General features: G+C 39.0%; 1 protein-coding gene across 1 annotated transcript in view; it reads left to right on the forward strand.

Annotated features, from left to right (window-relative positions):
* pemt (phosphatidylethanolamine N-methyltransferase) overlaps positions 1-14,852 on the forward strand; it is a 67,227-nt gene that overhangs the window by 35,323 nt on the left and 17,052 nt on the right. The window contains exons 4-5 of the mRNA XM_042507945.2: positions 4,931-5,076; positions 12,317-12,428. Of these exons, the coding sequence (XP_042363879.1) occupies positions 4,931-5,076; positions 12,317-12,428 (258 nt within the window). The remainder of the gene's footprint in view (positions 1-4,930; positions 5,077-12,316; positions 12,429-14,852) is intronic.

Genomic DNA, 14,852 nt, shown 5'->3' on the forward strand with positions numbered 1-14,852 from the left:
ACTCATTGTATAACTGTGGCAAAAACAAAGTCGCTGAGAGTTGTGTAATTGTGTGTGATGCTTAGTGGTGGCTTTGTATTTTCCTAAATGTTTAGTCTTAATTCTCTGCATATCTGGAGGGAAATTATCGCACAAAAAAATGTTCTGGTATTTATGATTTCTGTTCTATTTAATTTTCTGTCTTTTAATGCATTCCATTAACGTCAGGATTTTTGCACTCACAAAGGTTTTCTCCAGCTGTGAAGTCACGGTGGAAATGCATGTAGTTTGGCACCCCTTGATACAGAAAACCTGGAAAATACATTATTACTGTTTCCAGTTCCAACTTACAGACAGTAGTGGAGAGAGTGATGGACCAGCAGACTGATTACCTCACAGCGTCATTGTTGTGCTGCTCCTTTGTCTACCTAATTGATTCACTAATACATTGACTGATTCACTGGCAGGCTGATTAGCTGAGTGACAGCTACATCTGTTTATAGCTCCACTACAGATTTATGGGCTGCTTGACTGACATGCACAGTATACAGAGTGTGTATTTTCATCCCCTAAGCACACAATAGTGATGCTCTCCACTGATTGTGTTCAGTAATAATAAAACTCGAGGGAAAGCTCAGAGCTTAAAGCTCAGAGGGCTCTAACAAGTCAATTTTTTTAATTAAATGTGTGTGTTTAATTGGCACTCTTGCTATTAGCGGGAAGTCTAATGAGATGGGAGGATTGGGATTTACACAATTAAAAGTATTAAATATAAAAATGTTACGCTTCTGCTCCATCTGTGTTTATGCTCAGGAAATATTAAAAGCTAATGTGCACACCACTTTAATTTTTCTACATTTTCTTGTTCAGCTATAACACCCCGAGAAATTAGTAACTGCTGTAGCAGAATCTAATGGAGGTCATATTAAAGAGAAATGTAGTTCGGCTTGTGGGCGGTACTTAGTACTCGTTTAACTGTTTCCAATATGACGGCCAAGTCACAAACTTTCTCTTTTAACAGCTAAACAGTACACTTAAAAAAGTTTCTGGAAACATTTTAGGGGAGAAGTAGGCAATGACAGAACAGACCGTTAATTCATATTTGATCAGAGCTGCAGTTCAACTTTTTCAACAAACTGCCGTGTTTCTATGTACCAACATAATGCAGCAAACTGATTTTTTATTTACTGTCTGAAACTGGCTAATTTTATGTCATTGTGTTATGGTTTTATTATTGTAATTAATGTTAATTTCATTTAACTAGCCTGATTTTATCTGGCTTTATTGAGTGGAATTATTGTTTTTTATTTCTTTTATCATTTATTGAATTAATGAATTCAGGCATGTCAACTATGTGTGTGTCTTTGTTATATGATGCAGCGAAGTTGAGTCCAAAACAAATTTTCCTGCTGGACAGAGAAATATACCTTACTTCACCTATGTGTGACCATGCCAACCAAATGGCATTTCCTGTCCTGTTACACAAAATAAAATTCACGTACACCGAACGTGTCAGTATGGTTGTTCTTAAATGCCAAGGAGAATATAGGCCAAGCTACTGTATTGCTAACATGTTTTAAACCTTGACACATTTTCTCACTATTAAAATAGAAAAATTCTAAAATGTCTAAAGTTCTCTATTCAAGTACAAGTTGTGCTCTTAAGCTTTTCTCATGGTTGACCTGGAGACACAAGGACAAGGGTAGGAAATTAGGGGGAGGACGGACAGCTGATAGGACAGCCTATCAGACAGCCTATCAGACTTCACTTCATTATGTAACATACTCTCCGTGCAAATGAGAATTTGAAGGTTTATGTCTGAAACAACACCAGATTCTAAGACTGGACAGTGGTTATGTTAAATCACCAGCCTTGCTTTCATAGGCTCTGCTGTAAAGGGAGCTCATTATAAGAAAGACTTTGCATGACTCCCACACCGTATCATCTCCCCCTGATACTCACATACTTTCTCCTCATCATCATCCCGCTGTCTTTCTCTCTAATCAGACATTCTGTTTCATTTTCTGAAAGGTTTTTTTAATTTCATAATCCCTGCATTTACAGACAGAGAAAATATATGTTACACCATACCATAAAACAACATGCAAGTAAAACGATAAAAAGCATTAATGACCAATTTGTTATCATCTATAACAAGTACACGCAGTGGTCAGTCCCTCACACCCACTAACCCCTACCCTAGTCTCTGTCCCCCAAACCCTGATTCCCATCTCTTTTCCAATCCAAATCCCAGCAGTAGGCCTTGCTAGGACACCTTACTTAACAGAGAGGTCTTTGTGTCTGACGGGGTGGAACAACAACCGGCATCACATTATACTTCCCGCTTTCTTTGTCAAAAGGAGAATGCCATAAAACTCACAGCATAAACCCCATATCCACTTTTCTCTTATTAACCCCAAACCTAGTTTTTAATACCGTTTTGTCTGCAGTAAATATGCTGCATACAGATGGAACAGGATATGTTAATGCACACACTCACAAATTAAAAACTGCATCCACCCCAGCAGTGTGTTCCAATATAATTTCCAAAAACTTTGCAAATATGAAACTTTTGAACTCTGTGGTCTAGTTCCATTTAGAGGCTGCAGAGCATGGCAGCCAGAACAAATTGAAAAAAACATAAAATGCAAATTGAAGAGCATAGAGAAGGCCAACATAAAAAGGCAATACTTTTTCTTAAAGCTGCACTTTACAGTCAAAAGTATTTGCATAAATGAAGGTTTAAAGAAGCAAAACACTGAACACAGTTTGCAAAACAGTTTCTCTCAACAGAGCTCTCCCTAACTGCACCAGTAGATTTGATCTGAAATTTTAATGGGCAACTCCTGAAATTTATACAATTTTAAAAAATCATTGAGATAAGTAAATTGAATATATGGGGCCTCAGTTAGTTAGAATTATTTTTGTTGGAGCTACAATGATTCCTGGTAAAACAGGTGTATTTTTGCATGAATAAACTTATATTTTAGTATTAATGAATTAATTAAGTATTTTTTTCCGCTTTAACATGTAGTCAGACATTAATATTTAGCATTTTAAGCTGCTAAACAAATGAATGGAAGCCAATAACAGCTGTGCTCGCGATTAATTTTTAAATGCTGCCATCTAAAGATCATGGTACAAGGTAATTATTTTTTTATCTTGAGAAAAACAAGCTTTGTTAACCTGTTATCAGAAGAAAACAACAGGTTGTTTGATTTCATTATCTTGAGATAATGAAATAATCATAAAAAAGGTGTTTCTCAGTATAAGAGGAGCCTGCCAAGTTCCTACATTGTAATCATGGACTGTTTAAAATAACCAAGGTAGCTAGCGCCACTCATTGGTTTGTAAACTACTGTTTTGAAGCCCCAAGTTCCACACTCTGGCCGTAGCCATCTTGTTTTTTTGGATGAAAGGGTGGAGATAATCTAAATGCTAGATTAGCAGAGCGCATTTACAGCTATGGTTAACTGTGATAATACTAATGGTAATTGTCATTTGTGCTCGCAAAACCAGGCATAAACCATGCGAGTGGGAATCTTGTTGTTTTCAATATACTGGCACCACCGCTTGACAGTGTACAACATCAGTCTAGTTTGACTGCAGATGCAACAGATGAGATAAGGCTAGTGAGGCCTTCAGATGGCTGTTTAAAAAGCTGACAGTGTAAAGGCTCTCAATATCATGCTAAGGCACACCAAAGTACAAGAGTGTTAATCAGTAATGGGTAGCCTACTCCTTCATCTGATATTTTCAGCTTAAATCAGTTGCAGCAGTTGTCAGGACCCCATCCTGGCGTGTTACCCCTGGGGCTGTATTCACAAAGCTTCCCGGTACAAAGGGTCGCTGCTAGTGATGTAATTCTCAGAAAATTCTTAGAATTATGACGTTTGATCAGAATTTCACCACATACTTAGGACGAGATCCTGGTTAAAATGAAAATTATTTTAAAAGAAAAACATTTTAGTGCTTAAGGTTAAAAAGTGCCAGAGTAGGCAGGAGGACTTCTAAGAAGCTTATGGATTTCTTAAGAAAATGGCAGAAGGACAAACAGATAGGAGAAATATTCATCAGATGCTGAATGACAGTGAGTAAGTGACATGTATAGGCATAATGTTTACGGTTGATTTCATTCGAGATGCGCTCACATCTCTCACCCAAGATAATAACATACATACAATACATACATACAATAATAGTATGACAGAAATAAATGTCAGAAATAAAGTGATCACAATAATAAGATATATAACAACTAGAAAAATGTTACAATGCAGCAGTGTGATCACACAAAAAGCGCTTTCTCCATCTCATATTGTAACACAGTTCATTTTATTCCACTGGGTGTTTACACTTTGCAGGCTCACAAAGGAGCATGTCTGTGACAGCCAATCACATCTGTTAAAAGAGTGAATCATATCTAGCCACAGGCTTTGCCACACCTCCTTTCTAAAGTTTCTGTCTGTCAAAATATGTCAAAAAATGTTTACAAACCATTGCAGTTTCTATTCACATTCCACACAGTATCTCAGCTTTTCTGCAGTCATGGTTGTGCATAACATCTTCAAATTTAAACTGGGTCCTCAAGTTTGCAAAGCTATTCTCATAAGTGTCATAAGTTGTACTTTGTAGCATAATAACAGCAACAACAACAACAACAGTGTTGCCATGATACTTTTCATGAAGTTTCTTTCAAATGAAACAAGTGTTTCATTCAAATTCTGCAGTAAACCAACCTGATCAAAGTAGGTCAACACAACAGTCTTTATTGTGTCCAAAATTTCACTATATTTCTTTTTATTTTTCTTACTCATCCCGTACCACTTGAATCCATAATCAAGGTCTTCTGCACTCTGTTGTCAATGCCCTTTATACGATTAATCAAAACTAGAGCTTGTTTAGTAATTTGCTGTTTATATAAATGTCACTGTGATTTGTTTTTCTGCAGTATGACGGTGGCAATGAAGGCCCAGGCCAGGTGGGACGTGATGGACAGGATGGATGTTTTCTATGCTGGCATAGCTCTCATGGTCGTGGGCACTTTGCTAGTGGTCACCAGCTTCCTGGCTCTGGGATTCACAGGAACCTTCCTAGGTGGGTGTCAAACACAGTGTAAAAAAATAAAGGGGAAGTCCACTTATTGTACATGTCAAGGTAAATTTTCTATTCACAGGAAGTAGTACTCATCCATAAAAAGATTTGTACATCACTAGAGTAATCTCAGCCTTGTCTTCTAGATTACAAGTTTTGTGTGGTCTGCAAACGACTTAAAGGAATTGTATTATGGAAAGTATTGGATCCATTATTCATCTTCAAAGATATTTGGAACTGTAAGTCAGTGCATCTTCGTCTCTGCTGCTTTGATTGATTTATAATGCCTCCAAATCAGCGACAGCTGTCCCGGGAGGCATTATGTTTTTGGGTTGTCCATACGTCTGTCAGTCCCATTCACGTGAATGTGATATCTCAAGTGAGGGGATTTCTTCAGGGGATTAGATTTTTGCTGTTATAGGTCAAAGGTCAAGGTCACTGTGATTTTGCCTGTTTCAATTTTGTGAACACGATATCTCATAAACAACTTGAGGGAATTTTTATTTAAATTTGGCAAAAACTTCCCTCATACCATAACACTCATGTATGAACTGAGTAGATTATGGTGGTCATAGGTCAAAAAGGTCAGGGTCACTGTGAACTTGCATCAGTCTCATTCCTGTAAACGTGAAATCTCAAGAAAGAGTGAATTTTTTTTTTCAGATTTGGTCCAAACATCCACTTTTACTCTAGGATGGATGAATTATATTTTGAGCTCAATGTCACTGTGAACGTGTCATTCTCAATTTGTGAATGTGATATCTCAAGAATGCCTTGAAAGAATTTCTTCAAATTTGGCACAAATGTCACTATGTGCATAGTCTTAAGAATGAACTGAGTAAAATTTGGTGGTCAAAAGTCAGGGTCATTGTGACCTTGTATCTGCCTCATACTTGTGAATGCAATATGTGAAAAGGGCCTTCAGCTAGTTTCCTCAAATGTGGCACAGATGTCCACTTTCGACTCAGGAATAAACTCATTATAATATGTCGGTCAATTGTCATGTTCAGTGTGACCTCATAAAACATGGTTGTGGCTCTAACTCAAGAATTATGCTAAAATTGCACACAAATGTCTGATAGGATATAATGATAAAGTCCTGGCATTTTATATCAAACAAGTCAACTGAATTTTTATGTGACATCAAAATGTTGTGCAAAAACACTTTTCTCCCCATTTCTCAAGATGTAGAGGGGAAGATGCATGTCAATCATCCATGATTCCACAGACAAAGATATGAACTGTAAGTGCATCTTGACTGGTGTGTGGAGGCATACAACCACATGGCTATATTCTAGTTTTTTACTGTCTTGTCCAAGAATTTAGCAATATCGAAATCTCATAAGTTGATGGGCTGTGTACTATGTTCTAGTGAATGGTTATTTACTTTTGTAGCTATTTAATATGATTACATACATACATTAAGCAGCACACCATATCTTTACAGGGAACATATGTGACTTCGGGATAAAGGGATAAAAGCATGCCCACACATGCTGTATCCTAACAAGGATATTTAAATACACTTACATAGGAAACACACGTGACTTCAGACACATTTGTGCCAATTTATAGAGCGTGGTTCATTTCTATGCATCCGAACACGTCTCACCACACCGCAAACGCAAATGTCTTTGTATTTGACTCTGAGACAAACATGTTTGTTTTGTGCTGTTGAATATATCCAGGCATGGATTCAAATGAACACGAGTGTGACAGAATTCCCATTATGACCATTTGGCGAGCTTTAGTTTCTAGGTCAGCCTTTTAAGTGAGTCACCCCCAAGATCCAGATAGAGTCGCAGCTCCTGCGCCATCTTTGTCCGTCATTGTACTGAAGTGCCCTCTGTCCATGTTTGTGTCCACGAATCACCAACTGTGTCGACAGAGGACTGGCAGCAGGGGCAGCAGGAGGGTGCGTGTGTCTGTATGAACAAGCGTCTGCTTTGTGTGCAGATCAAGCAAAGCAATCACAAGAAACTCGGCTAACATGCTTAATTCTCCCACTGTTTGGAGCAGCAAAGTCTGTCTAACAAAGTTTTTCTTCAAAGAAAACACTATGACTGATGAGAGGCACTTGAGACTAGGCCCAGCCAATATCAAGCAATAGACAAGTTTCCCAGGCACACGTGAACACAGACGGCAGTAAACAGATAACAGTCGAAACTGAGGAGAGAACAAGATGGTGCTGCCTAAAATAAAAGGCAAAGTGTTACTTTGTAGCACAGGGAAGATAATGTTATGCATCCAGTCATTTATGACAATGCAGTGTCCTCTTAGGTTTCACACCGGGATTCTCGGTTGTATTTGCATTGGGATCCCCAGACCACTGCAAAATAATAACTCTGTGTCCACTTCATACACATTTGAGAGCTTGGGAACTAAACTTCAGATAGGCAGCCAGTACCTGTACAAAAATGGAGGTGTGAGATGGCACAAGTGTAAAGTACAATTGCAGCAAGTGTTTCCCTGAATTGGTTCGGGTTGGCCAACGTGACATTGGTCTGGCAGTAGTCCTTTTCATGAAAAGCACTTTGACAAGTTACTAGGAAAAGCACATCTAAATAATAGGAGGTTCAGTTATTATAGTCATGCTCCCCAGAAGATAAATCCTTTCCCAAAAAGTTTCCAATATAGTGATCCAGGAATTGCCTCTCACACTTTTGACATTTGACTCTTGAATTAATTTTAAACTGCTCTAATGCTGACCCTACACAAATGACTTTTTAAGTGATTTCACCATCGCAGATAAATGTCCAAAATCGAAATAAGATCCCTAGAGTTTGGCTAGAGTTTTTGCACACTCCCATTATTGTTTGGGTTAAGGTGGTTATAAAACTCTTAAAAGTCTCAGCTGACTCAACCCGATCTTTTTCTTATCTTGATGTTCTGATAAAATCAAACATGTTTTATGTTATCGAAAGTTTTTATCCCTCTGCCTTGGCGACAGCTATAGCCGGGTTGTCCATCCGTCCATCCTTTCCTCCCATTGTCGTTAACATGATATCTCAAGAACAACTCAAGGGAATTTTCTCAAATTTGGCACAAACATCTACTCGGACTCAAGGCTAAACTAAGTAGATTTTGGCTTGTATCTGATCCACCAACCAGCACTTATGTTAGTGAGAAATATTATTTTTTGAAATAGATTGCTTCACACTCACATGGTTTCCTCCCACTGAAATGGCACAGCTAACCAACAGAGAATGGTAGTGAACTGAGGTGAGGTGACAAAATCCAAAGTGTAAAGTTTGCATACAAATATAGTTTATCTTAATGGATTAAATTAGTGCCAAATTGACAAGAATACTGTTGACATGTAATGACTTTTATCTTGTGTTTCTAGAGTTATGTGTTGCTGTGAACACATAAGGAATTGTTAATATTTCATATTTGCTTAAAGGGAGTTTGGCGTAAAATTTTGCACCAGGAGCAGGATGGAAAGTAATCTCAAATGGAATCTAGTTGTAGCCTTGCAAATACTTTGTGTGTTAGGGTTTCTGAATTGAGCCTTTATAAAGTCTTCTTGAGTTTGGTAGGCATTCGGGTGAGTGGGGATGATGATTTTTATGCTTCACCCCAGTCTACCTGCACTTTGTGTTCTTTCCAATTCCATCTACCCTGTGGACTCAAAAACATAAACACACACGTACTAGAGGATATAGCCTGCGGTTGTTTGTTGTAATTTGATGTGTCTTATTGGCTCTATGTTAAGCCCCTTGAGTCACCGTGACCTAGTGATTCAAACTGATGGCACAAGGTTAGAAACAAGCACCCAAACACAATCAAATTACAACAACAATGTTAACGTATTGGCTAGCTGGCTCAGGACACAAACTGCCATCACAGCCTACAGATCACAGACCCACTTCTCTGACCTCTGCATCGGCTATCACTGCTCTTTAGCAAATTCAGGTTGTCCATTTTCATAACCACAATGAAACAACAGTGATGCAGGGACATACAAAAAATGTTATGCTTGGCTTTCAAATCTGAATGACTTGCTGGCAGTTGCTTTTTAGGTCAAAAATGAGGTTAGCATATTGTTCTGAAGGCCAGTTACGCTGGTTTCTATTCAACACCAAACGCATTTGTTTATATAATGTCTTTCATAGCCTGCCCCACTTGTGGTACTTAAACAAGCATACATAATGAAAATTGTTATATAACTTGGCATTAACAGCCTCTATTTGACAGAAAACAGGGCAAGCAGCACCGCATGTGAAATTCAACAGGTCAGTTTTACCTACTGTGTGTATGCGCGTGTGTGTGTGTGTGGGTGGGTGGGTGGACAAGGGAGGCATAAGGGATGTCATTTAATGTTTGGGCGTGTGCATAATACTTGGGGAACTTTCTACATAGCAACAATAGCAGGTGCTCAGATTACATTGTCAATTTTCCTGCAGTAGTTCAGCTGCCCCCAAGAGATTTTATTTGCTAAAAACCCTTCACTCCACATGTAACCACACACACATGTTTGACATCTAATTATTGTTTACTATCAGCCTTGCCTGGGAGCCGGACAAATGTGAGAGCTCAGGTCTTATTTGCTCTGGCAGATGCATATGGTCCCCCTACCCTTCAGACATATTACCACCCAACCTGGCCCTGGTCCAGCCAGTCACAACTGTATCTATTATTGATGTATTTGAGATGATGACGATGTTTGTGCACATTCACGCCAGGGACACTACAGTGAGCATAAATGTTGCTTTTAGAGATTGAGACATTTATTTGTGTATTACCAAGATGGCTGCAGCTAAAGCAGAACTTTCTGTTGACTGAGTATTTTTCAAATTCTGTTGGTAAAAACAGCAACTTGTCAACAGTTATTTTGATACTACACACATTTGTCTGTCGCTCATTGCAACCTCAGGTGTTTCATTGCTTTTATTGGCGGTTGATAATGGAAATCGAAAAGGGGCTGACGAGTTCCAGATTAACTCGCATTTGCAATTTGGTCTGGCGGCATAAGGCTACAACCAATCTTCAGTGCCAAGGAAACTTGCTAAAATTATTTCTGCTACCAATGAACTGAAACTTAAGTTTTGTTAAGTTATCATTGTCGGGTTTAACTTTTGTACTGATATTAAAAATCTCCAAAATCAGCAAACAGAGAAGTTTGATTGCTGCTATATTCATTTATCATACTGAAAACAGGGAAAAAATGTCTCAATGGTCCTCGTCCATACAGCATGACACATGGATGTTTTAGAATAACATGGTGCCCAATCAATTAAATAAAAATCATTCACCCTGCACAAATAAGTTCTCCTGCTTCCTGTTTTGCTTCAGCATTGTGCACATTTGTATTAGTGTTTCTCTTGCTGGACCCTGCAAATAGTAATAATTGCCTTAGTTTGCTGTTCAAGCATAAGTCTCTTTTATAAGGGCTGTCTGTGGAGGAAAAGACCACTATGACAAATTGGCATTGAGGCTGAGTGACTGTGCCATATCCAGCTCTCTTAATCCGTTCATGCTATGATGTTTTTCCAGTCAGCAGCACAATATAAGCAGATATCTAGTCTCTTAGCAACACTTGCTCTCAAAATGTTGGTCAATTGCTGCCATGAGAAACACCCACCTAAAGGCTTAGACACTGTTTCAACAAATATGTCCAAAATAGGTTTTACCCTCTTTTGAAAAATGGAAAGGTATACATAATTCTATCATTATTTATACACTGAACATAAAATTAAATGCAGCACTTTTCTTTTTGCTCCCATTTTTCCACTTTTTTATGCACTAAGTAAATACATTTCTCTCAAATTGTGTTCATGAATTGATCCATCCACCTGATAGGTGTTACATATAAAGATGACGATTAAACAGATCATTACTACATAGGTATGGCTTGGGCTGGTCATAAATAAAGGCCACTTAACTTTAAAATGTGCAGTTTGAGCACACAACACAGTGACACTGAGGGAGTGTGCCATTGGCATGCTGACTGTTGGAATGTCCTCCGGAGCTTTTTCCTGTAAACACTGGAGACAGCTAACGGTAGTCAAATGGACTACCGTTAGCTGTCTCCAATATTGTTTTAAGCGAATTTGGCAGTACATCCAACCAGTCTTACAACTGCACAAGTTGGTCACGATGACAAACTGCTGTCAGCCAAGGACAATGGGCAAGCATGACCTGTGACGTTTCCGTGAATTTGGTAATACATCCAACCAGCCTCACAACCCCAGACCACATGTAGCAAAACCAGCTCAGGACCTCTGCATCAATTGTCTTCACAAAATTGTGTGAGACCAGTGACCTGGACAGCTAATGCAACCATTTTTTTTTTGCACAGCGAAATAATTTCTTAACAAAGAAACCGTCTCAGGGAAGGTCATCTGCATACTCATCAGATTTTCCAAGTCAGCATACAAATGGCAATCTCCCTCAGAACTTGCAGCATCTGTGGCATTGTGCTGTGTGACCAAACTGCATGTTTTAAAGTGGCCTTTTATTGTGATCATCCCAAGGCACATCTGTGTAGTAATGATGCTGTTTAACTGGCTTTAATCCATCCATTGATTATCTTGGGAAAAGAGAAGTGCTCACTAACAAAGATTTTAATACATTTGTGTCCAAAATTTGTCAGAAATGTATCTTCAGAGCGCATTAAAGAATATCTGTATCTTAAACAAAGAGTGTTTTATTCAATAAATTTCCTCACTCAAAAAGTCCAGTATGTTCCAGTAAGCATTGGTACAATAATCAAACTTTCACTCCTGAGTTTTCACATGAGGTCATTTCGATGCGGTCACATCGGTTACATCAGTCACGGCCAGGTGACGGAGGCACAGCCAGACAGTGTAGCATTAACAAGGCCATGTGGTGCCAAAGTCCCTGGCAGTGCATCAGTCTGACTACATTACTGTTTGTCAGAAACATGTAAGAAGTGATAGTAGTGTGACAAGTGGACCAAAATGTAAGTTTAAAACAAGACGTCACGGTTGGCACCATCGCAACAGCACTTCAGCTTTGACTCTTAATCCTTGTCCATCTAAATTAGTACATAAAGTAGTACCTGAAGACCAATTTTGAGCCATTCTCTGCAAAGTGCATGTTGGGATATGATCCAGCCTGTTGCATCCCTGAACAGGAAAAGAAGTGTTAACTATTAACAGGTTTGCAGTTATGAAATGAAGTGTTTGTGTCAAATTGATTTAATCTCAGCCTGTTAACTGCATTAACCCACTATGTGTGTGTGCGTGCGTGCGTGTGTGTGTGTGTTTTGGTTTTCCAGGTGATTACTTCGGGATCCTGATGGACGAGAAGGTGACAGGTTTTCCCTTCAACATCATAGAGAACCCTATGTACTGGGGCAGCACTGCCAACTACCTGGGCCTGGCACTCATGTAAGTGTGTATGAGTGTGTGTGTTCGGTGTGTGTGTGTGTGTGTGTGTGTGTGTGTGTGTGTGTGTGTGTGTGTGAATAGAAAGGACGAGAGTTCTCTACCATGACTGTATCTGAGGTCAACAAAAGTGTAATTTGAATTGAATGTCTCCACAGAATGGTCTGTGGCTGATATTGGCTCCCATAAATCACAGGTTATTTTTACCAGTTTCATCATTAACCAATTCCCGAAGAGTTGTTAAGACAAAAAAGAAATGAAATTAAAGCAAAATGGCTCGGCGCCTGACTTTTGAATTGCTGATGTACGTCAAAAGGCGTTCTAAATAAAGTCAGGGCATGCAAGAGCAGTATAGATAATAAGCTGTGACCTGCAAATGTTGTTTTTTTCCAAGTTGCAAATCACTTACCGCTTAAAAAGGGTGAGGAGGTAAAAACTTTTACGTGTGCCTTGTCACTATGACAACTGTGACAACATCTCTCGAAGCCCAGCGTGCGTAGTTGCTAGGCGAGCGCTCCAGGGTTGACGAGCCAGCCGCCAATAAAAGCTTTTAGCCCCCATTCTTCCTCTCACAGGGTTATGTGGACTCCTTTCTCAATTTTGCCTCTTCAGTCCTTTTTGTTGTGGCTAATTTTGCCCCATTTTCTCTCAGCTATGAATCTCCTGCACGACCAACTTTGGGGAGCAAACCAAGGTTCACCTCTTCCCTCTGTGTCTCAGTTGCCTGTATCTCTCCATTTACCTTCATCTTTCCTTCCTTCCATCTGGTTCAATTAAGGCACAGCAGCCTCTACCTCAGTCTGCTCTGCTATCTGAAGTCTCCTTCGCTTCGCTCCTGATTGTTGTTTTTTTTCTCAGGATCTATTATAGCACAAATAAAAGCTCTGAAAATGGGCTTGTGGTTTAATCCCTCATAAGTGAACTAAGACAAAAGTGCTAATGTATTTGTGTATTTGTGTCTTCACTGCTTCGATAATGTCCAAATCACTCAGATTTCTCTGCTGCCTGGTGATGAAAGGCATCCATTAGTGTTTTTGGTATTTTTTTCTTGGTATTTATCTTAAAACTCCTGCCGTTGTTTTGTTCTATGTAAAAGTGCAAAGGAGGCGTAAAGAAAGGACTTTGTTGCGGTTTCATAGTGCAATCTCTGCGTAAAAAAAGGGCTTCACCTCACTTTCAGTGTGCCTGGTATTGTACCACTCCGTCTGAACCCAGAGTATGCTCTACGTTCAAAAGAGTGGTGCAGTGAATAACCACAGAGATCAAAATTAACAATTGGCAGATGTTTAAATCACAGCGGGACGTTACTAATACATGAATGGGAGGGAAACCCTGAATGCGTTATGTGTATCTTTTTAGGCTTCTTTAAATTTTAACAAAATGTCAAGTCAAGATGCACTTGCTTATTCCTGAGCTTTTGACCGTATCACAGGGACTTGTATGGTAAGGTGGTGTTTGCTCAGTTATTTTTAGGATTTCTCATCAATGTTGACTTACAGCCCGCTAAAAATCCAGATTCCAAATGAATGCCAGTGTTTCTCCATGTGTCTGCTGGATGTGTATATAAGCAACTATGTGCAATATTTGTCAGTTTGAAAAGTTATAATGTATCTGTTTAGTTCTCAACTTCATTCTGTTGCCTCCCAGTGGAGGTTAACAGTTCATTTTCAACCTTGAAAACCATGTAATAGTCCTCAAAATCCACAAGATAATGGATAGTTTGAGCATTTGCAGTCTCACAACAACTGAGCACACTCAAAAGCTCCTGAACGGGTGATTAAGCTGACCTTGAGTAAAGATTGTTTTATCAAGTGGTGCTTGCAAGGTCAAAGTCTGTCATCAGCAGAAATATGTTTCAATGTGTGCATTTTGGACAAACCAGCATTTTCCAGGGCAAATGAAAATAAAGCCAAAGCAGAAATGCTGAAAACTGTAGTTCCTCTAATGACCACTTGAGGCTGGCTCCTAAAAATTAGTCAATCCCCATAGAGTCCCATGTTTAAATGCCCAATTTACAGTTAAAATTAACATGTTTACAGCCTGGTGCCACAAAAACTGTTTTGGTCTTTATAGGTTATTTCAACATTCATGACAACCGCAAGGAGGTAAATTTGTATAGAACTCACCTGTTTAATTCATCTAAAGATGTTTAAATCTAGCTCCAAAAATCCAAGATTGAGACAGCCAAAATGCTAAACACAGGCCCCAAAACAGGAGTCCACAAATCAGTGGGTATCTCACTACATACCGTGATGGCTAAATATCATTTTTATACAGTCTTTGTGTTGCACATGCTTGCACAGTGCATGTTGTTCAAAACAATAGCATCGCTGCTGGTAAAAAAAACACATAGGGTGCCTTTAATTTATGCATTTTATTTAGATTTAAAAGCTATAAAACCATCAAGGACATTCTTCTCTTTGCATG

Source organism: Plectropomus leopardus, chromosome 19, assembly GCF_026936395.1.
Source record: "Plectropomus leopardus strain MGB_pleo_1.0 chromosome 19, ASM2693639v1, whole genome shotgun sequence".
NCBI lineage: Eukaryota > Metazoa > Chordata > Actinopteri > Perciformes > Serranidae > Plectropomus > Plectropomus leopardus.